Source organism: Choloepus didactylus, chromosome 3 (genome assembly GCF_015220235.1).
Source record: "Choloepus didactylus isolate mChoDid1 chromosome 3, mChoDid1.pri, whole genome shotgun sequence".
In the NCBI taxonomy this organism is placed as follows: domain Eukaryota; kingdom Metazoa; phylum Chordata; class Mammalia; order Pilosa; family Megalonychidae; genus Choloepus; species Choloepus didactylus.
In genome coordinates this window covers 172,501,332-172,522,774 of record NC_051309.1, presented here as the reverse complement: position 1 = coordinate 172,522,774, position 21,443 = coordinate 172,501,332, and the positions used below count along the sequence as shown (strand labels likewise).

Below are 21,443 nucleotides of genomic sequence, written 5' to 3'. Positions count from 1 at the left end.
GTGGCTTATATGACATTGTCTAAATTATATTGAATATTTGTTGGTTTGGCTGTCCAGCAAGGCATGGAGACCATTCTAATGTCTGCAGTTAGATTACATACAATTAAAGAAAATGTTTTAAAATTATGTAATCAAGCAGACACATTGTTTGAATGAAAGATTTTTCAAAGTTTACCATTTCATCTATGTACATCTGATCCCATCATACAGACACCTGACCTTGGGGGCAATTTTCACTGAGGAGGATCTCTCCCTACTTTCCTCCATTTACAGCAATTACTTAGTTATAATTATTTTATGTTGCATATATAAATTACTACGCCTTCATTTAGCAGCACTTGGACTATGTGTACAAATTACCAGCTCACTAGGCAAATGCCACTATCTGTGAATGGTATCAGAGCCAAGGAGAACTTTTTAGAGGACACTGTGGATTCTCTCCCTACTTATGTTTCCTCACATTCAAAAAAATCCCTTATGAGGTACTACCAGACTGGAAAATTCAAAATCACCTTGTCCCAATATCAAAGTTTTAAGAGTTGATTATTATGTAGACAAATTAGTCAGTAGAAAATGTTAATAGATAGATGCATTGGGTAGGGATGTATTATAGCAATGCACTGAAAACATAAAACAGATTAAAATCAAGGTGAAGGGCAAGAAAAATATCTACTTACATGTGGGAGAGATTCCTAAGAGGTCTAAACATCTTTTGTTGAATATTTGAAATTTCAATTCCTTCCAGGCTGCTAAAAATATCAAATTAAAAATCAAACAAAATAGCATGTATGTTATATGTGGTATATTAAATCGAGCTTTTATGAAAGACAATTTAATAGAATGCTTTTAGTTAACACTTATTCTGAACAAAGTGTTCATAGTCAGTCTGTCCTTGGCACTGCTCCAAGTCCATCTCTTTTTAATTCTTTATACATATGTATCTCCTCTATTTGATATTTTTGGATCCTTAGAGATCATGTCACAATGCTTTGTACATAGTAACCACTGAATAAATATTTGCAAGATAAATGAACAGGCATTATCTTTTGGAGAATATTATCAGAGCAGAGGGATTTTACATCTTTGAAATTTTTCTAATAATTTAAAAATAAATGATACTTTTTTTTCCTAATAAAATAACATTTTCCTGAGAGAACACTTGAATTGAATGAACTGAAACATCTCTTTAAGGCAATTCTTAGACTCTAAAAGAACTTTTTTTTTTTTTTTTTTTTTTTTCGGTGGTACAAGTAACAATTCATACAATCCAGAAGATTCCACCTTGGGGTAAGGATGGATGTGATCAGCTCAGCTACCCAGTGCTGATGGAGGAATGAATATGCACAAGTTCCTTTAGAGAATCAAAGCAAATTATCCAATATAAATTCCTGGTGATTTAGAGAAACCTATAAAATGAGTCATCATTATATATCATGAAGTTTATAAATATACAAGATAATATAAGATGCAACCAATAGCTATCTGTTTGCTTTTCTTATTGTCCAGCAAGCACTCATGCTGTCTGGTTTTATGGGGCTTAACTAATATCCCAGGAAGAAAGCTTCTGATTTGAAAGATCCTATAAAAATAAAAGCTATTAGAATTTTTAAAAACAATTTCATCACAAAACCAAAGATGTATACGTACAGTGACTTGAGTTTGACAAGATAACCAAATTGGTTTGCTTGAATTTTCTGCATTGGGTTATAGGAAATATTCCTGTCCAAAAAGAAAAAAAAAGGGGGCAGTAATAGGACATTGCTAGAAATTGCTTTAGTAAAGAGAAAGGGATCTGTTGACTTTGAGTTACTTTTAAAAATTTACAAAAAAAGTACAGTAATAACATCTGCCTAATAGGATTGATTGGGCATTTAGATGAGTTAATGGAGGTAAAACACTTAGAAGGATTCCTGACTTTTGGTAAGTCCTCTATGATTGTGTTGGTGATTGTGCCAGTTTGAATGTATTATGTCCCCCAAATGCCATTATCTTTGATGTAATCTTGTGTGGATGGACCTATCAGTGTTGATTAGATTGTAATTCTTTGAGTGTTTCTTTGGAATGCACCCCACCCAGCTGTGGATGATGACTCTGATTGGATAATTGCCATGGAGGTGTTGCTCCACCCATTCAGGGTGGATCTAAGTTGATCACTGGAGCCATATAAATGAGCTGACTCAAAGAGAAGGTACTCAGTGCAGCTGTGAGTGATGTTTTGAAGAGGAGCAAGCTTGCTAGAGAGGAACGTCCTGGGAGAAAGCCATCTTGAAACCAGAACTTTGGAGCAGACGCCAGCCATGTGCCTTCCCAGCTAACAGAGGTTTTCCGGACGCCATTGGCCATCCTCCAGTGAAGGTACCCGATTGCTGATGTGTTACCTTGGACACTTTATGGCCTTAAGACTGTAACTGTGTAGTCAAATAAACCCCCTTTTTATAAAAGCCAATCCATCTCTGGTGTTTTGCATTCTGCAGCATTAGCAAACTAGAACAGTGATAGAGAGCTAAAGCAGCATGAAAATGCAGGTAGTTGTCAAGAAAGGGCTCCCACCAGAGAAGTGATAGGGTACCCAGAGAGAAACTACACCTACCTCACATTTTGCCTAGGCTCAAATGTGGTTTAAATAAAATAAGAAGAATGTTATTTGACCAAATGTTAATCAATGGAATCACATCTAATACTTTTTATAATAAATCTTATATCAGAGAGTGACATTGTACTAGCTCTTTGAGAGGCATGAAATGAAAAGTAAAAGATTATAGGTAGGGACTAACAGATTTAGATCAGAGTGACAGTTCAGCTGAATTTAAAGGGGAACTTGTTAGAACCTTTGGAAAACAACATCTTGAAACAAGAATCATTGATTAAAGGGAGCTTCCCAAGGTAACTTATCTTTTAATATATTTATTCTAGATTAGATCATTAACTAAGGGATGGATAGGGGAGCCTCTGGAAAGAGGAAGTTTACAGAAAGAGGAAAAGAAAAGAATAACAATGAAAAAGTAGTTGTATAAAAGAAATGATGTGGAAAAATTAATATCAGTCTTACAATTGTGAGAGCTCCTTCAGATCCTTAAACACATGTGGTGGAAGATTTTCAATCTTATTACTTCCTAAATCCCTAGGAAAATAATTGCAAACACGTTTTACTATTTTCTAAAGACTTTATTCATTATTCTGAAATTCATTAGGAAGCTATTATGCAACTTTCTAATAGTGCTATTGGTGATATATATTGGTTACCAGAAGTCTAAAAGTATTTAAAAAGGAATAAAAATGGGAAAATGTAAAAAATATTTCATTCCATTTTATCACTCCCTCAGAAACAAATACTTGATGGTATACGATCCAGTTCTCTAATTCTAATATGTATTGTGCTCCTTCTTTCTTTTCTTCCTCTCTCCCTCCCTCCCTCCCTCCCTTCCTTCCTTCCATCCTGGTGAATTCCTGTTCATCCTTCAAGACTCTCTTCTGTGAAGCTTCTGATGCCCAAGGAGGTTAGGTATTCTCTCTTATTTTCTCCCATATACTTCTTGTACACACTTCTATTAGCACATGCAACACATGGAGCACACATAATATAAAAAAACAGTTTCTGTGCAAATGTTCCCCATTTGAAGTGTGTAAGTTCTTTGTGTGCAAGAACCACACCTATTCATCTTGGCCTATCCAGTGCATAGCTCAGTCTTGGACTAGCTATTCTTCCCATTCCCAGTTAGAAGACATTTAATAGACTGAATCTTTCTGCTTCATATTTAGGTAAAAGTAGGGCACAGCTCTAGTTCCTTGTATGAGAAGCCAAATAAAAAATTGACCATATTTGTAATGTGATGTGCAAAACAAATTTAGAATAGTTCACCAAGATATGAAAACTCTAAGCATCAGGCTCAACAATTTTTGCTGGGAATGCCTGGTTTTGGTTATCAGACCAAAATATGGGTTACATTTCTTACAGCATGAATTATTTAATAGGATAGAACCTAAGTGACATCTGAAAGGATGATTTTCTCAACTTCAGTTTAAGAAAGTTGGTCTAAACTTAGACTTGAGGTGTGTTTCTGAATAGGCTTAGGAAACATTATCAGCTAAAGTGATTGATTTTAAAAGCACAAATAAATCAAGCATACGGCAAAGATTTTCTGTCACTAGAACTACTTTTAAAGTCCTCTGTGACAAGTGAGTCCTGATTACTGTCAATTTGCTTCATTAACTCTGTTGGTGTGATCAAACCCAGAAGGGTACAGAGTGTTGTACAACCCTTTCTCAAAAGAACAATCTTTTTCTAGAGCGAGACCTCACCCATTTAAAACCATCACCTCTTAGAGAAATGCTACCGTCATCCATGTAAATCTGATTTTTCAGGTCAGTGTTTAATATGGCATAAGGCAGGCTTTAGGCAGAACTAATCATTGGCCTACGTTACCCTCCATTCAACTTTTGTAGATCTTTCCTTTACCTCTCAGCCTGGATTAGCACTGGTTATGGACTAGGATGTTTATGTTCCATGTTCACTGCTGATAAAACCTACATTCATAAAACCTACATTTAACTGCTGCCACAAAGATCAGGATTTGGAGGAATTGTCTTCTGATGTTCAGACAGTGATTTCAAGTTGTCTAAAATAAGGGAAGTATGGGTCCCTCAACTAACTTGTATTTTAATAGCTGAATAATATCTTTAGATCACCTAGATGTTCCTAACCCTACTATTCAGAAAAAAGTAATTTCATATATGCTGATACGGTCCAATTGTTATATAAGAGGAGTTATTGTAACAGATGTTTTATTCTGATATATATATTGATATTTTCCTGAGGATTCTGAGGATTGGTACTGCCTACCAAAAAATCATTATGGAAAAAATGCTGATATGTCAATGGGCTTGTTCACTGATGTGTTGGAGCAGAAGTTTTTCTGAGAAATATTCCTGCTCATGGTTTACGTATTCTCTCCATCTGACTGAGGGCCAAGGTGAGGTGTCCAGGGAAGCATCCTAGTTATGTTCTTTAATTTTTATGAAAAGGTTTTACTAGCTCAACTAATTATCAAAACATATGGATCTGTCCACATTCCAGATTGTTTCTAGAGACTACAAAATCAAATTTGTTCCTAGTCAAACTTTAGCAAAAAACAAAAGGAGAAAAATAATGCTCAAAAATTAAAAATGTCTGAAGAACATGCTCTTCATCAATTGTTCTATGTATATTTTATCTTGACAATCAGCTACTATGTACTTGGTTGGAATACATGGTTTTGGTTCATCATAGAATTGTTTTAATTGCCCTTTGGAATTGACCATCATTGTCATTCATGTCACGACCTTTATGTCACTGACCTTCAAAAAGGGGCATTATAAAAATAGCTGTTTTAAATTATGTCTTCAATTGTTATAGGTGGGAATATTATACACAATAGAGTCTAATTTCTTTATGGATCCAAGGGAAAGATGATCCTGTGGTTTCAGAATCAGCAAAATGGTATCTTTTTATCTTATGATCTCTGAATCCTAGGCCTTTACGGAGCTTGAAGACAAATTTGCCGTCTCTCTCTAGCAGTGGAACAGAGTGGTTTTGTATTTTATATATTAATTTTACTCTGTTTTTATTCTTTCCCTATAGCTATTATTTTCTTTACTATATGTCCCTCAAATATTTATTTTAGATTATTCTTTTATGTTTATTTTATAAGCTATCTGAATTCCTTTGTGGCACAAAATCTATATAAATAATCCTAGGAAAAGAGGAGATAATATTTCTTAAACACGTAAAAGCATATATGCATAAAATATGAAATAAAACAGCAGAAATTAAAAATCTTAATGATATATCATACATCTAACCAAACTTACAATTCATCTAGTTTCTGGAGAGGTGCAAAGGTATTTTCACTTAAGTTGTTAATTTTGTTTTTCCTCATTACCCTGAAAGTATAAAGAAAAACACGTTGTAACTTCTTGAGGTGATTGAGGTAATTGATACAGGAGTTATTAGCTTTGCAATAGAAATTGTGAAAACCTTGATTCTTGAGAATGCATGTTGAATATTATGCAACCTAGAGTATAGGGAGCTATTGTGGAGTCACCTTTTCGGTTAGCATAGCATGTCTGTCTAATAAAGTACCTCACACACCACAGCATTCACACATTTCTCAGTTGATGTGATTTAGGTAGGAGCTGCCTAAGGAAGTTTAAGCTGGACTATTGCAGATCTCTAGTTTGGCATGTTGAATCAGTCTTTAACTCTTAACAGCTTGTTTCCTCTCTGACCCCATGTGTTATGAGCTAGCATAAAATATTAACTCAGAAAAGTTTCTGATTCTTTAAACATTGTGTGACATGCCTGGAAGTTGTCCCCCCAGCACTCCAAACCATTGCCACCTTTTCTCAGTATTCCTGGACCAGAAAGTATAAGCACCTCCCAAGAGGAAACCCACAAATGATTTCTTCATACAGAGATGTCTGTAAAAACAAATACAGGTGGAGCAGAAAAGAAATTCTAAGTTTTTCAGATATCTATTTGGCCTGTGTCTATTAGGTGGAATTTAGGTTCCTTTGGGCAATTAGGATGAATTTTTTTGCAAGACTGATATAAAGCATCCTGTATCTGAAGACTGCTGAACTTACTCAGCAGAAGAGTTCAAACTTTTCAGTGGTTTTGAACCCAGTGGAATGGTTTAAGAAAACATGTTGCTGTAGCAATGGTAGCTATTGTATTGCCTATACACAGGGGTCCTATGAGGTCTAGGGTGATGGTTTTCAAACTTTTACCATGGCAATTCACAGTAAAAAATGCATTTTACACTGAGATATGAAAATAGACACCCACGCAACCCAAGATTCATGAGACAATATATCTATTTTCTGCACTGCACGCTGGTATTTATTTTCTATTCAATTTAATTCTAATCTGTTTCATTAGAAAAATGCTGATTAGGACATACTAAATCAATCATGCTACACTGCTTTCATCACCCACTTGTTAAATGCAACCCAAGTTTAAAAAACATAGTTCTGGAAAAATAAATGGGAACAAGACAGTTGTGTTTATATTGAAGGAAGCCCAGCTTTCTTCACTTCCAGCGAAGTGGCAGTATGAATTTAAAATAGGCCAGAGAGGCATAAGGGAAAATTACACTCAATAACATTTTAAGGTTTATCCTAGTGTCCACAATTATATCCTCAGGGGTCTGATCATTCTGCAGTATTTTTTTTTCATTTTGATTCTAATTAAAATTTTTTCACAATGATAAAAACCCTTAATCTTTGCAGTAATAATTTGCAAAGGACAAACATTCTTATAAACCAAGACTCTATTCTTTCTCAAACTGAGATTCACAGACAGATGAGAATTTCTTTCCATTAAAATGGTTCTACACATTACTTAAGTTTGAGAAAAACAGGCCCCAGATAATAGTGTCAGTATGATGATTCATTTACGTTGAGAATCTGTGATTACTCTAGGTTTGAACGTCAATAATTTTGCCCATGTACTTCTGTTTCTAAAAACCAAGTTGAGAGTAAACATTTGCTAGAATTGCTATGCAGGTTTATTTGTAAGGGAATGTAACATTACATAAAAAGAATAAAACATTACTTACAAAACAGTTAAATTACTGCAGGAAATGAAAGTCAAATTTCTTAAGTTATGGATATGGTTGCCTTCAAAGTCCCTGGAACACAAAAACAAAACATGACAAAGCTAAGTTTTAAACACAAGCAGAAATAAATTGGTTAAGAATTATTTATCTAATAAAATATCTTTTTTCATGTACTGTTTATTTCATATAGATTTTAACATGTAGCCATTTATAGAATAGCTGAAATAATATACTATATATTTAGTAAAACTGTTTTGAGACACATCTCAGTCACGTGGGCACTTATGTTATCTTAAGAAATGTGAAGAAAATAAGAATTCAAATAGAAAACTTTTATTAATGTAGATACTCCTTTTATTAACAGATGTTTAATAGTGAAATGTATTAAACATTTGTCTATATTTACCAATGACATTTCCCTAGGTGGTGTGACCCTCCTTTGCTACAGCCGACAGAAGATTCTATTACTGCTATAGAAGCTGCTACTGCCACAAACAATATTTAGCTCCACTTCCTTGCCTAAACACTTCTCAGAAAAAAAGTCTCAAAATAACCTTTTACCCTTGGGGAAACCCTTGTTTAATTTATTATAATCCCACCAAGGCTAATGCAGAGGGAGACCAACAGGCTGTCCTTGGGCTGTGCTTTCCCAGTTCGGTGAGCCACACATAGACGCCACTTGAGTTTCTCTGCTTGTGACACTATGTCACCAGAAGGAGTCTGGCCTAAGCAACAGAATTTGCCGTAAAATTTATGTTTTATTGTCTTTTCTTCATGGTTATCATGAAGTTCATCTTTTATTGACTCTGTTCCTTTATCTATCACTAAGAAGATGGTGGAAGTTTACAGAGCAGAGAAAGAGTTAGCTGAGTTTTTAGGGATATACTTTCAAAAGTGAATGCTGGTCCTTAAATCTACTCAGTCTATCCCAGTACTTAGTTTACTGGTCATGATATAACACAAAACAATTGAGAAAGAATCATGACAAAAATACATGAGCTCAAGTGTGATATAGCTGGTAAAATCTCTAAGGCAAACATGGGCAGCATTAATAGAAGTGCCTGTTCTCTCCTGACTAGGCTACATGCAGGATAGTCAGTTTTGTTTTGGGTACCACATTAAAAACAGATGCTGACTAATCAAGGTATATCTGGGGCAGCAGAAAACCAGGATGGAAGGGGTCTGGAAATCAAGTCAATTGAAGAAAAGGGTGTATTTATACCAGAGAAGAGCAAATTTAGAGACATATATTGGAAGTCAGGCTGTAGAGGATATCTCAGGGTTTTTCTGTTGCATCAGATGGCAAAAGTAGATTTACTGGACAGAGGATGTAAAATATTTCAAATTTAAGCTCAAACTTCCAAACAATCTGTGGTGTTGAGAGAATAAGCTGCTTGATACTGTAGGTATTTAGCAGAGACAATATATCTTTTCTCAAGAATTTTACAGATAAGATTTCACTACTATATAGAATATTATATTAGAATCTTAGATCTTGATTCTAGATCACCGTTCTAAAGAAAAAGTTCTATTAAATTGAAAGGCAAGTACTTACAATATTACTTTTTTGGTCATTAGGTTTGGGCAGGCTTTTGGCCTCTCATAATGTATGTATGTGTCAATAACAGATACTGGGCATGTCTTCTTCATATTTTATTGCTAACAGTTTCCATGAACCCACCACCAGGTGGTGATGGTCTCTTAATCCTCACAAATTACCCATTGTTAGGTGAATTGATATTCTTGTTTAGCTTTCTTTGTAACCTTTTTCCTATTAAGCTAGTAAAAATATTTGTTAGTACTAATTTACTAATTTGTAAAAATCAGTGAGAGGCACACAGCTAGGCACAAATTAGGAACTTGACTAAATTATTGGTTTAATTTAGCTTTGAGTTTAATTTCACCTTGAAGTGTAAATTTGTTTTGACTTTCTTCCTGGAATTAGAGTTTTTTGGGTCCTGATATGCAGAGATCTGGTTTGCAGCATACAAATTTAACAGGGCTTTAAAGCCTGACTTCTTACTCCCTAGCTCTAAGCCCAAATGGAACTGATGGGGAGTATTTTTCTTACTGTGTGGTGTCTAAGCCACCTTTCCACTTAATGAGACTCTGAGCCAACCATTTATTTTTCCCTTTATTCCTGGAGGAAGTGGTTGAAAAGGAAAATTTGATCCTTGGATCCGAAGTAAAACAACATAGAAAACAAAAACACCAATTATGTTACCTGTCCCTTCTCAACTTCATCTCTCATTCACAAGTGGCATTTCAAACATGCACATGTCCTTTACCATTGCTTCCTGCCCTACCTTTGTAACATTTCTAGTCCCATTTCACAGAGAAAATTGAGGTTTGGGGGAGAGGGATGCCCAAGACTTTCTGCCCAACATCCATAAACTTACCCATGGACGCACCAGTGTCCTTCTCATCTCAGAAGAAGAGATGGCTCTTCTGCTTTAAGCTAATTTCACCCATTTGTTTCTTGAGTGTGATTTGTGTGTATATGTGTGTCCTAAAATATATGGTTAGTTTGGGTGAATGTTCTTTGGGCATTCTTTATTTTCTAATGTATTTATTGAGATTAGGTATAGGTATATATAACAGAGACAGAACTATAATACTAAATACACAAGGTTTTTATTCTCAAGGAAAAAAAATCTAGAGTGAGGTGGCCCAGGGCTGGTATGGTGGTTTTACAAAGTTGTTAGAACCCAAAGATACTTCATATTCACCGTTCACAGCTCCTGTTTTCATGGTTCAAGATGATGTTAAAGCTCAAGCCATCATATCCATTTTCTTCTGGATGAGGAAGGAAAGGAAGGGGTCTGCCTCTTTCTCTTAATGGACACTTCACAGAAGTCTCTGTTTCTACTTACATCTCATTGATCAGAACTCAGTCACCTGGCCATATCTAGATAAAAGGAAGGCTGGGAATATAGTCTTTTAGCTGGGCACATCACTGCTCTGAATAAATCAGTTCTGTTATTGAGAAGGGGATGGAGAAGGAACATTGTAATGTAATATACACCAATTAGATTTAACTTACTAATTATGTTATTTTGTTTCTCATATCCTTATTTTTTTGTTTTATTTGATCTTTAACACACTGAGAAAGATGGATTGATGTATTGTACTGCTTATGTATGAATATTTTTCCTTTTGTTTTTGATAGCTATATGAATGCCACTTAGTGCTTATATACTCATAATTTTGTATCTTTTATTGGAAATTACACACTATAGCATTAAAATGTTCTTTGTGTTTAATGCATAGTGGCCAGAATTCCACCTACTTTGATATAAAAATATGATGCCTGCTTTCCTTTTCTTTGTATCTACCTGGCATGCTTTTGACTAGCCTTTTGTTTTCAATCTTTCTTAGTCACTTAGTTATATGTGTATTTTTTGTAAATAATGCTGAGTTAGGTTTTGCTTTGTCAGCCAATCTTAAAACCTTTTTTTTTTCTTTTTAATAGGTGAGCTCAACCCACTTACATATATTGATATGATGGATATATCTGGACTTAGTCCTGCTATTTAAAAATATTGTTATATGGTTTTATGGGTTAAAAAACTTTTCATCAAATTTTTTTTTAAAAAATTGATTTTTTATGGTATCTATACAGGTTTGATATTCAACTGATTACCTTTATGAGGTATACCTTATAGCATTTTTCTTTTAACAGTAAGTAATTTCCTATAAGAATGAAAATAGTATATGTTGTCTTCCTTTCTGCTCTTCTTCTCTCCCACCATATGATTTTGGTCAATTAAGTACTTTCTTATTAGTGTTCACTGTAGAAATATCAAATATGCATATTATTTATTGGTGGATTTATTAGCTTTAAATAGTATTTCTGGACTCCTAGCTGTTTCTCCTTTCAGTTTTATGTTTTTCACTTTATGTATTTTGAAGCTGCTTACTCACTTAGGATATTATTTCTTGTTGCTGAACTGATACCTTTGTCATTTTGTGATATCCCTCTTTATCCTGGTGACATTCCTTGCTTTAATGTCTACTTTTCTGTTATGAAATATACCCAGTATAGCTTTTAAAAAATTGATGTATCATAGTATATTTTCCATCCTTTTACTTCTCAACAATCAAGGTCTCTATATTTAAAGTTAGTTTTATTTAGACAGCATAAGGTTTGGTTATGCTTTTTATCTGTCCTGCCTTTTATATGAAGTGTTTAAATCATTTGCATTTAATGTAATTCTTGATGGGGCTGGATTTAAACCTACCATCTTGAGGGTTGTTTTGTATTTGTCCATCTGTTCTTTATTCCTCTTTTCCTGCTTTCTTTTGGATTTATTTTAAATGATTACATTTTGTCTCCATTGTTAACGTTTTAGTTATACCAGTTAAAAAAAATTTTTTTTAGTTGTTGCCCTAGGATTTCCAACATACATCTCTACATATCACAGTCTATCTTCAGAGAATATCACATCACTTCACTAATATGAGAGAACATGTATTTCCATTTCCTTCTTTCCATCTTTTGTGCCAACGTATACATTTTTCCACATATGTTATAAACACCATAATGTATTGCTACTATGTTTGCCTTGGACAGGCTTTTTCTCCCATTTAAAAATAATTTATTTATTTTTAATTGTGATCAAATGTCTGCAACATAAAAATCATTTCAAACATTTTAAGTGGACTATTCTTTGACTTTAGGTACATTGGCAATACTTTGTAACTTGTACCACTATTTCTGGACTGTTTTCATCATCCCAAACCAAAATGTACACTCATTTAACAATAAATCCTCATTCCATTCTCCTCCACCCCTGGTAACCACTATTCTGCTTTCTGTCTCTATGAATTTGCTTATTCTAAGGATTTCAAATAGGAGCAATTGTACAATATTTGTCCTTTTGTCTGGTTTATTTCACTCAACATGATGTCTTCAAGTCTCATCCATGTTGTAGCATATACCAATACTTCACTTCTTTTTACAACTGAATAATATTCCATTTTTTTGATACACCAGTTATGTTTATCCATTCATTTGTTGATGGACACTAGGGTTGCTTCTACCTTTTGGCTATTGCGAATAAAGCTACAATAAAATTTGGTGTACAAATAACTGTTTGAGTCCCTGCTTTCAATTATTTTGAGTATATACCTGGGGTAAAATTGCTGGGCCATATGGAATTCTATGTTTAGCTTGTGAGGAACCGCCAAACTGTTTTCCACAGTGGTTGCACCATTTAACATTTAACATTCCTACCAACAATGTATGAGGGTTCCTAGTTCTTTGCATCCTCTCCAACATTTGTTATTTTCAGTTTTTTTTTTTTTTAGTAATAGTCATCCTAGTGGGAATGAAATGGTATCTCATAGTTTTTTAAATAACTTGTATTTCCCTCATGGCTAATGATGTTGAGCATCTTTTCATATACTATTGGCGATTTGAATAACTTCTTTGGAGAAATGTCTATTCAAATCCTTAGCCCATTTTTAATTGGGTCGTTTGTCTTTTTGTTGTTGAGTCGTAGGAGTTCTTTATATATTATGAATATTAAACCCTTATCTGATATATGGTTTGAAATTATTTTCTCCCATTTTATAGGTTGTCTTTTCACTTTCTTGATAATGTCCTGTGATGCACAAATGTTTTTAATTTTGATGAAGTAATTATATCTATTTTTTTCTTTTGTTGCTTGTGCTTTTGGTGAAAAAATCTAAATATCCTATACTTACTACACAGTTGTAAGTATATTTCCCTATGTTTTCTTGTAAAAGTTTTACAGTATTAGCTGTTATATTTAGATCGTTGAATTAATTTTTGTATATGGTGAGAGGTAGGAGTCAACATTCATTCTTTTGCTTGTGGGTTTCCAGTTGTCCCCACACCGTTTGTTCGAGAGACTATTATTTTCCCATTCAATGGACTTGGCACCCTTGTTGAAAATCAACTGGCAATAGATGTGTGGATTTATCTCTGGACTCTCAATTATATTCCATTGGTCTGTATGTTTATCTTTATGCCAGTACTATGCTGGTTTTTCTAAAATGCAATTGTATTGAGATATAGTCACATAACATACAATCCTTCAAAGCATACAATAAGTTGTTCACAGTTGTGCATTGATCACCACAATCAATCTTTGAATATTTTCATTATTCCAAAAAATAAAATAAAAATTAGAATAAAAGAGAACATCCAAAACATTCCATTCCCCTCCTCCCCCCATTATTCATTTACTTTTTTCCACACTCATTCATTGATTTTTTTTAACTTTATGAAAAAATTAAAAAACAAACAATAAAAAACAATATTGCAAACAAAACCAAAACAAAGGAATAAGAAAAACAAATAGCCTAAAATAACTACATTGCTTCCAACATGTTACTACACTACTCCAACAAAATAAACAGACTATAACCCAACAAAGGAATAAGAAAGACAACCCAAAATAACTACATTTCTGTGAACTTGTTCCTACCATACCCCCCAGATATTAACAAACAGTAGTCATTCCTGAGCATTCCCATAACATTAAGTTTACTCTCCATAACTTATCTGTTCTTATTAGATTGTCATTCCCCCTTCACTATTTGATGTCTACCTCTAAGTCCCCTACATTCTATAATATAAGCCATTTATTTTACATTTTCCACAGTGTTCCCATTAGTGGTAACTCTTTTTGTGCCTGGTTTATTTTGCTCAGCATTACGTGTTCAAGGTTCATCCATGTTGTCGCATGTTTGACGACATCATTCCTTCTTACTGCTGCGTAGTAGTCCATTGTGTGTATATACAACATTTTGTTCATCCAGTCATCTATTGAAGGACATTTGGGTTGTTTCCATCTCTTAGCAATTGTGGATATTGCTGCTATGAACACTGGCATGCAGATATCTGTTCGTGTCACTGCTTTCAGCTCTTCTAGGTATATACCAAGAAGTGCAATCACTGGATCGAAGGGTAACTCTATATCTAGTTTTCTAAGGAACCACCAGACTGTTTTCCAGAGTGGTTGTACCATTATACAGTCCCACCAACAATGAATGAGTTCCAATTTCTCCACATCCCCTCCAGCATTTGTAGTTTCCTGTCTGTTTAACGGCAGCCATTCTAATCAGTGTGAGATGGCATCTCATTGTGGTCTTGATGTGCATCTCTCCAATAGCTAGTGAAGCTGAACATTTTTTCGTGTGTTTCTTGGCCATTTGTATTTCCTCTTCAGAGAACTGTCTTTTCATATCTTTTGCCCATTTATAATTGGGCTGTCTGTATTATTGTTGTTGAGTTGAAGGATTTTTTTTATATATGCAAGATTTCAGTCTTTTGTCAGATACCTGGTTTCCAAATATTTTTTCTCATTGAATTGGCTGCCTCGTCACCTTTTTGACAAATTCCTTTGAGGTACAGAATGGGGACTTCCCATTTATCTATTTTTTCTTTTGTTGCTTGTGCTTTGGGAGTGAGATTTAGGAAAAGACCTCCTAATACAAGGTCTTGAAGATGTTTCCCTATATTATCTTCTAGGAGTGTTATGGTACTGTCTCTTATATTGAGGTCTTTAATCCATTTTGAGTTAATTTTTGTGTAGGGTGTGAGGTAGGGGTCCTCTTTCATTTTTTGGATATGGTTTTCCAGCTTTCCCAGCCCCATTTGTTGAATAGACTGTTATGTCCCAGTTCAGTGGTTTTGGGGGCCTTATAAAAGATCAGTCGACCATAGATCTGGAGGTCTATCTCTGAATTCTCAATTTGATTCCATTGATCAATATGTCTGTCTTTGTGCCAGTACCATGCTGTTTTGACTATTGTGGCTTTATAATAAGCTTCAAAGTCAGGGAGCCCTCCCACTTTGTTTTTCTTTTTTAGAATGTTTTTAGCAATTTGAGGCATCTTCCCCTTCCAAATAAATTTGGTAACTAGCTTTTGAAAATCTACAAAGTAGGTTGTTGGAATTTTGTTAGGAATTCCATTGAATCTGTAGATGAGTTTGGGTAGAATTGACATCTTAATGATGTTTAGCCTTCCTATCCATGGACAAGGAATATTTTTCCATCTTTTTAGGTCCCCTTCTATTTCTTTTGGTAAAATTATGTAGTTTTCTATGTATAGGCCTTTTACATCCTTGGTTAAGTTTTTTCCTAGGTACTTGATTTTTTTAGTTGCTATTGAGAAAGGTATCTTTTTCTTGAGTGCCTCTTCAGTTAGGTCATTTCTAGTGTACAGGAATGTTACTGACTTATGTGCATTAATCTTGTATCCTGCAACTTTGCTAAATTTGTTTATTAGCTCAAGTAGCTGTATTGTTGATCTCTCGGGGTTTTCCAGATATAAGATCATATCATCTGCAAATAATGACAGTTTTACTTCTTCCTTTCCAATTTGGATGACTTTTATTTCTTTGTCTTGCTGGATTGCCCTGGCTAGCACTTCCAGCACAATGTTGAATAACACTGGTGACAGTGGGCATCCTTGTCTTGTTCCTGATCTTAGAGAGAAGGCTTTCAGTCTCTCACCATTGAGTCCTGTGCTGGCTGTGGGTTTTTCATATATGCCCTTTATCATATTGAGGAAGTTTCCTTCAATTCCTGCCTTTTGAAGTGATTTTATCAAAAAATGATGCTGGATTTTGTTGAATGCTTTTTCAGCATTTATTGAGATGATCATTTGATTTTTCTCTTTTGATTTGTTAATGTGTTTTTAAATTGATTGATTTTCTTATGGTGAACCATCCTTGCATGGCTGGAATGAACCCCATTTGGTCATAGTGTATGATTTTTTTTAATGTGTTTTTGGATTAGATTTGCAAATATTTTGTTGAGAATTTTTGCATCTATATTCATTAAGGAGACAGGCCTGTAGTTTTCCCTTTTTGTAGCATCTTTGCCTGGTTTTGGTATTAGAGTGATGTTAGCATCATAAAATGTGTTAGGCAGTGTTCCATTTTCTTCAATTTTTGAAAGAGTTTAAGTAAAATTGGTGTCAGTTCTTTTTGGAAAGTTTGGTAGAATTCCCCTGTGAAGCCATTTGGCCCTGGGTATTTATTTGTGGGAAGCTTTTTGATGACTGATTGGATCTCTTTGCTTGTGATTGGTTGGTTGAGATCTTCTATTTCTTCTCTGGTCATTGTAGGTTGCTCATGTGTTTCTAGGAAATTGTCCATTTCCTCTACATTATCTAGTTTGTTGGCATATAGTTGTTCATAGTATCCTCTTATAATTTTTTTAATTTCTTCAGGATCTGCAGTAATGTTGCCTCTCTCGTTATTATTTTGTTTATTTGGGTCTTCTCTCTTTTTGATTTTGTCAATCTAGCTAGGGGCTTGTCAATCTTGTTGGTCTTCTCAAAGAGCCAACTTTTGGTGTTATTTATCGTCTCTATTGTTTTTTTGTTCTCTATGTCATTTATTTCTGCTTTAATACTTATTTCTTCTACTTGGTTTAGGATTAGTTTGCTGTTCATTTTCTAGCTTCTTCAATTGTTACATTAGTTCTTTGATTTTAGCTCTTTCTTCCTTTTTAATGTATGCATTTAGAGCTATAAATTTCCCCCTCAATACCACCTTTGCTGCATCCCATTAGTTTTGATATGTTGTTTTTTCATTTTTATTTGTCTCTATATATTTAGCAAATTGTCTTGCTATTTCTTCTTTAACCCACTGATTGTTTAGGAATGTGTTGTTTAACCTCCAGATATTTGTGAATTTTCTAAGTCTCTGATGGTCATTAAATTCTAATTGCATTCCATTGTGATCAGAGAATGTGCTTTGAATAATTTCAATCTTTTTAAATTTATTGAGGCTTGTTTTATGTCCCAGCATATGATCTATTCTGGAGAAAGTTCCATGAGCACTAGAGAAGAATGTGTATCCTGGTGATTTGGGATGTAATGTTCTATATATGACTGTTAATTCAAATTCATTTATCAGATTGTTTAGTTTTTCAATTTCCTTATTGGTCCTCTGTCTGGTTGTCTGGTTGATCTATCTATAGGAGAGAGTAATGTGTTGAAGTCTCCCACAATTATTGTGGGAACATCTATTGCTTCCTTCAGTTTTTTTTTTTTTTTTTTTTTTTTTGGAGTTTGATAGTTTCAGGTATTTATTTCTAGCTATTCCAGTATATATATATATATTTGGATATACAACAATTTGTTTATTCATTCATCAGTTAATGCACATTTGGGTTGTTCCCATCTTTGGCAATTATGAATAGTGCTGTCATGAACATTCTAATATTTATTTATTTATTTATTTATTTTTTTCATTTTTATTGAGATTGTTCAGATACCATACAATTATCCAAAGATCCAAAGTGTACAATCACTTGCCCCTGGGTACCCTCATACAGCTGTGCATCCATCATACTTAATTTTTGTTCAATTTTTAGAAACTTTTCATTACTCCAGACAAGAAATAAAGTGAAAGATGAAAAGAGAAAAAAAGAAAAGGAAACTCTAAACCTCCCCTATCCCTAACCAACCCCCCTCAATTGTTGACTCCTAGTATTGATATAGTACGTTTGTTACTGTTTATGAAAAAATGTTGAAATACTACTAACTGTAGTATATAGTTTGTAATAGGTATATAGTTCTTCCATATATGCCCCTCTATTATTAACTTCTAATTGTATTGTCATACATTTGTTCTGGTTCATGAAGTGATTTCTAGTATTTGTACAGTTGATCATGGACATTGCCCACCATAGGATTCAGTTTTATACATTTCCATCTTTTGACCTCCAACTTTCCTTCTGGTGACATATATGACTCTGAGCTTCCCCTTTCCACCTCATTCACACACCATTCGGCACTGTTAGTTATTCTCACATCTTGCTACCAACACCCCTGTTCATTTCCAGACATTTAAGTTCATCCTAATTGAACATTCTGCTCATACTAAGCAAGAGCATCTACATTTCTTCCACAAGGCAGGAGGGAGAGTCATAGAAGGTAGAGAGGCAAAAGAAAGAGGAAACAAAAAAATGACAGCTAGGAAGCAGCAAAAGGAAAAATAACCTTAAATCAAAGTAGAATAAAGAATCAGACAATACCACCAATGTCAAGTGTCTAACATGCCTCCCCTATCCCCCCCTCTTATCTGCATTCACCTTGGTATATCACCTTTGTTACATTAAAGGAAGCATAATACAATGACTCTATTAGTTACAGTCTCTAGTTTATGCTGATTGCATCCCTCCCCCAATGCTTCCCCATTTTTAACACCTTGCAAGGTTGACATTTGCTTGTTCTCCCTCGTAAAAGAACAGATTAGTACATTTTATCACAATTGTTGAATACTCTAGATTTCACCAAGTTACACAGTCCCAGTCGTTATCTTTCCTCCTTTCTTGTGGTGTCTCACATGCTCCCCATCTTCCTCTCTCAACCGTATTCATAGTTACCTTTGTTCAGTGTACTTACATTGTTGTGCTACCATCTCCCAAAATTGTGTTCCAAACCACACACTGCTGTCTTCTATCACCCTGTAGTGCTCCCTTTAGTATTTCCTGTAGGACAGGTGTCTTGTTCACAAAGTCTCTCATTGTCTGTTTGTCAGAAAATATTTTGAGCTCTTCCTCATATTTGAAGGACAGCTTTGCTGGATACAGGATTCTTGGTTGGTGGTTTTTCTCTCTCAGTATCTTAAATATATCACACCACTTCCTTCTTGCCTCCATGGTTTCTGCTGAGAGATCCGCACATAGTCTTATTAAACTTCCTTTGTATGTAATGGATTGCTTTTCTCTTGCTGCTTTCAGGATTCTCTCTGTCTTTGACATTTGATAACCTGATTATTAAGTGTCTTGGCGTAGGCCTATTCATATCTCTTCTGTTTGGAGTACGCTGCGCTTCTTGGATCTGTAATTTTATGTCTTTCATAAGAGAAGGGAAATTTTCATTAATTATTTCCTCTATTATTGCTTCTGCCCCCTTTCCCTTCTCTTCTCCTTCTGGGACACCGATGATACGTACATTATTGTACTTTGTTTCATCCTTGAGTTCCCGGAGATGTTGCTCATATTTTTTCATTCTTTTCTCCATCTGCTCCTTTGCGTGTAGGCTTTCAGGTGTTTTGTTCTCCAGTTCCTGAGTGTTTTCTTCTGCCTCTTGAGATCTGCTGTTGTATGTTTCCATTGTGTCTTTCATCTCTTGTGTTGTGCCTTTCATTTCCATAGATTCTACTAGTAGGTTTTTTGAACTTTTGATTTCTGCCGTATACATGTCCAGTGCTTCCTTTACAGCCTCTATCTCTTTTGCAACATATCTAAACTTCTTGAATTGATTTAGCATTAGTTGTTTAAATTCCTGTATCTCAGTTGAAGTGTACGTTTGTTCCTTTGACTGGGCCATAACTTTGTTTTTCTTAGTGTAGGTTGTAATTTTCTGTTGTCTAGGCATGGTTTCCTTGGTTATCCAAATCAGGTTTTCCCAGACCAGAAGAGGCTCAGGTCCCAGAGGGAAGAAATATTCAGTATCTGGTTTCCCTGCGGGTGTGTCTTAGAAAATTGCTCCACCCTGTGATGCCTCAGGTCACTGTGCTTTTCTGCCCAGCAGGTGACGCCTGTTAGCCTATAATTCTTGACTGGTGTGAGGAGGTGTGGCCGTGTTCCCCCAGGCTCTGGGGTCTGGTTCTGAATGGAAAGGGCCCCACCCCTTTCCTCCTAGAGAAGACAGACCCCTCAGGTGGAGGTCATTAGCATTTCAATGGTCTTGCTCTCTGCTTGTGCTGTCTCCACCCTTCCCAGAGTCACAACCCTGGAAACTGAAAATGACTGGGGCTTTCTCCACTGAGCCAAAAAAGAAACAGATAGTCCCCTTCAGACCCAGTCCAAGGCAACCCCCGGCTCTCCCAGGTCAGTCGTCACCCAAAGCCTCTGTCTGTTTTTTGGGGTTGCGTACCTGTAGTGAGCAGTTCACACTTGCTACTTAAAATCCCAGTTGGAGCTCAGCTGAGCTGTATTTGCTTGCTGGGAGAGAGCTTCTCTCTGGCACCACGAGGCTCTGCAGCTCGGGCTATGGGGGAGGGGGTCTCCTGACCTGGTTCAGCAGGTTTAATTACAGATTTTATGCTGTGTTCTCGAGCATTCCTCCCAATTCAGGTTGGTGTATGATGAATGGATGGTCTCATTTGTCCCCCTGCAGTTATTCTGGATTATTTACTAGCTGTTTCTGGTTTTTTGTAGTTGTTCCAGGGGGACTACTTAGCTTCCACTCCTCTCTATGCCGCCATCTTGCCCGCGTCCCCGCTTCCTTCAGTTTTGCCAATATTTGTCTCATGCATTTTTGTGCACCTTGATTGAGTACATAGACATTTATTATTGGTAATTCTTCTTGTTGAATTTTCTCTTTTATTAGTATATAGTGACCTTCTTTGTCTCTTATAACATCCTTGCATTTAAAGTCCATTTTATCTGAGATTAATACTGCTACTCCTGCTTTCTTTTGGCTGTAGCTTGCATGGAATATTTTTTTTCCATCATTTCACTTTCAATTTTTTTGTGTCTGTGTCTAAGATGAGTCTCTTATAAGCAACATATTGATGGTTCATATTTTTTAATCCATTCTGCTAATCTATATCTTTTAACTGGGGAGTTTAATCCATTCACATTCAATGTTATTACACGGAGGCATTTCTTGAATTAGCCATTCTATCCTTTGGTTTTTGTTTGTCAGATACATTTTCCCCCCTCTCTCTTTATTTTCTTTAACATACTCTTACTAAATCTCTTTGGTTCTGAACCTTTCTCCATACCTTTCTCTCCTTTCTTTGTTTCTCTGTCTGTAGGGCTACTTTTAGTGTATCTTGTAGGGCATGTTTCTTGTTAGCAAATTCTCTCAGCATTTATTTGTCTGTGAATATTTTAAGCTCTCCCT

General features: G+C 35.2%; 1 protein-coding gene across 1 annotated transcript in view; it reads right to left on the bottom strand.

The window, feature by feature from the left end:
* Window positions 1–21,443, bottom strand: part of RXFP1 (relaxin family peptide receptor 1) — a 156,254-nt gene that overhangs the window by 13,239 nt on the left and 121,572 nt on the right. The window contains exons 10-14 of the mRNA XM_037829098.1: window positions 7,596–7,667; window positions 5,848–5,919; window positions 3,050–3,121; window positions 1,648–1,719; window positions 678–749 (exon numbers count right to left, since the gene is read on the bottom strand). Coding sequence (XP_037685026.1) covers window positions 678–749; window positions 1,648–1,719; window positions 3,050–3,121; window positions 5,848–5,919; window positions 7,596–7,667 — 360 coding nt within the window. The remainder of the gene's footprint in view (window positions 1–677; window positions 750–1,647; window positions 1,720–3,049; window positions 3,122–5,847; window positions 5,920–7,595; window positions 7,668–21,443) is intronic.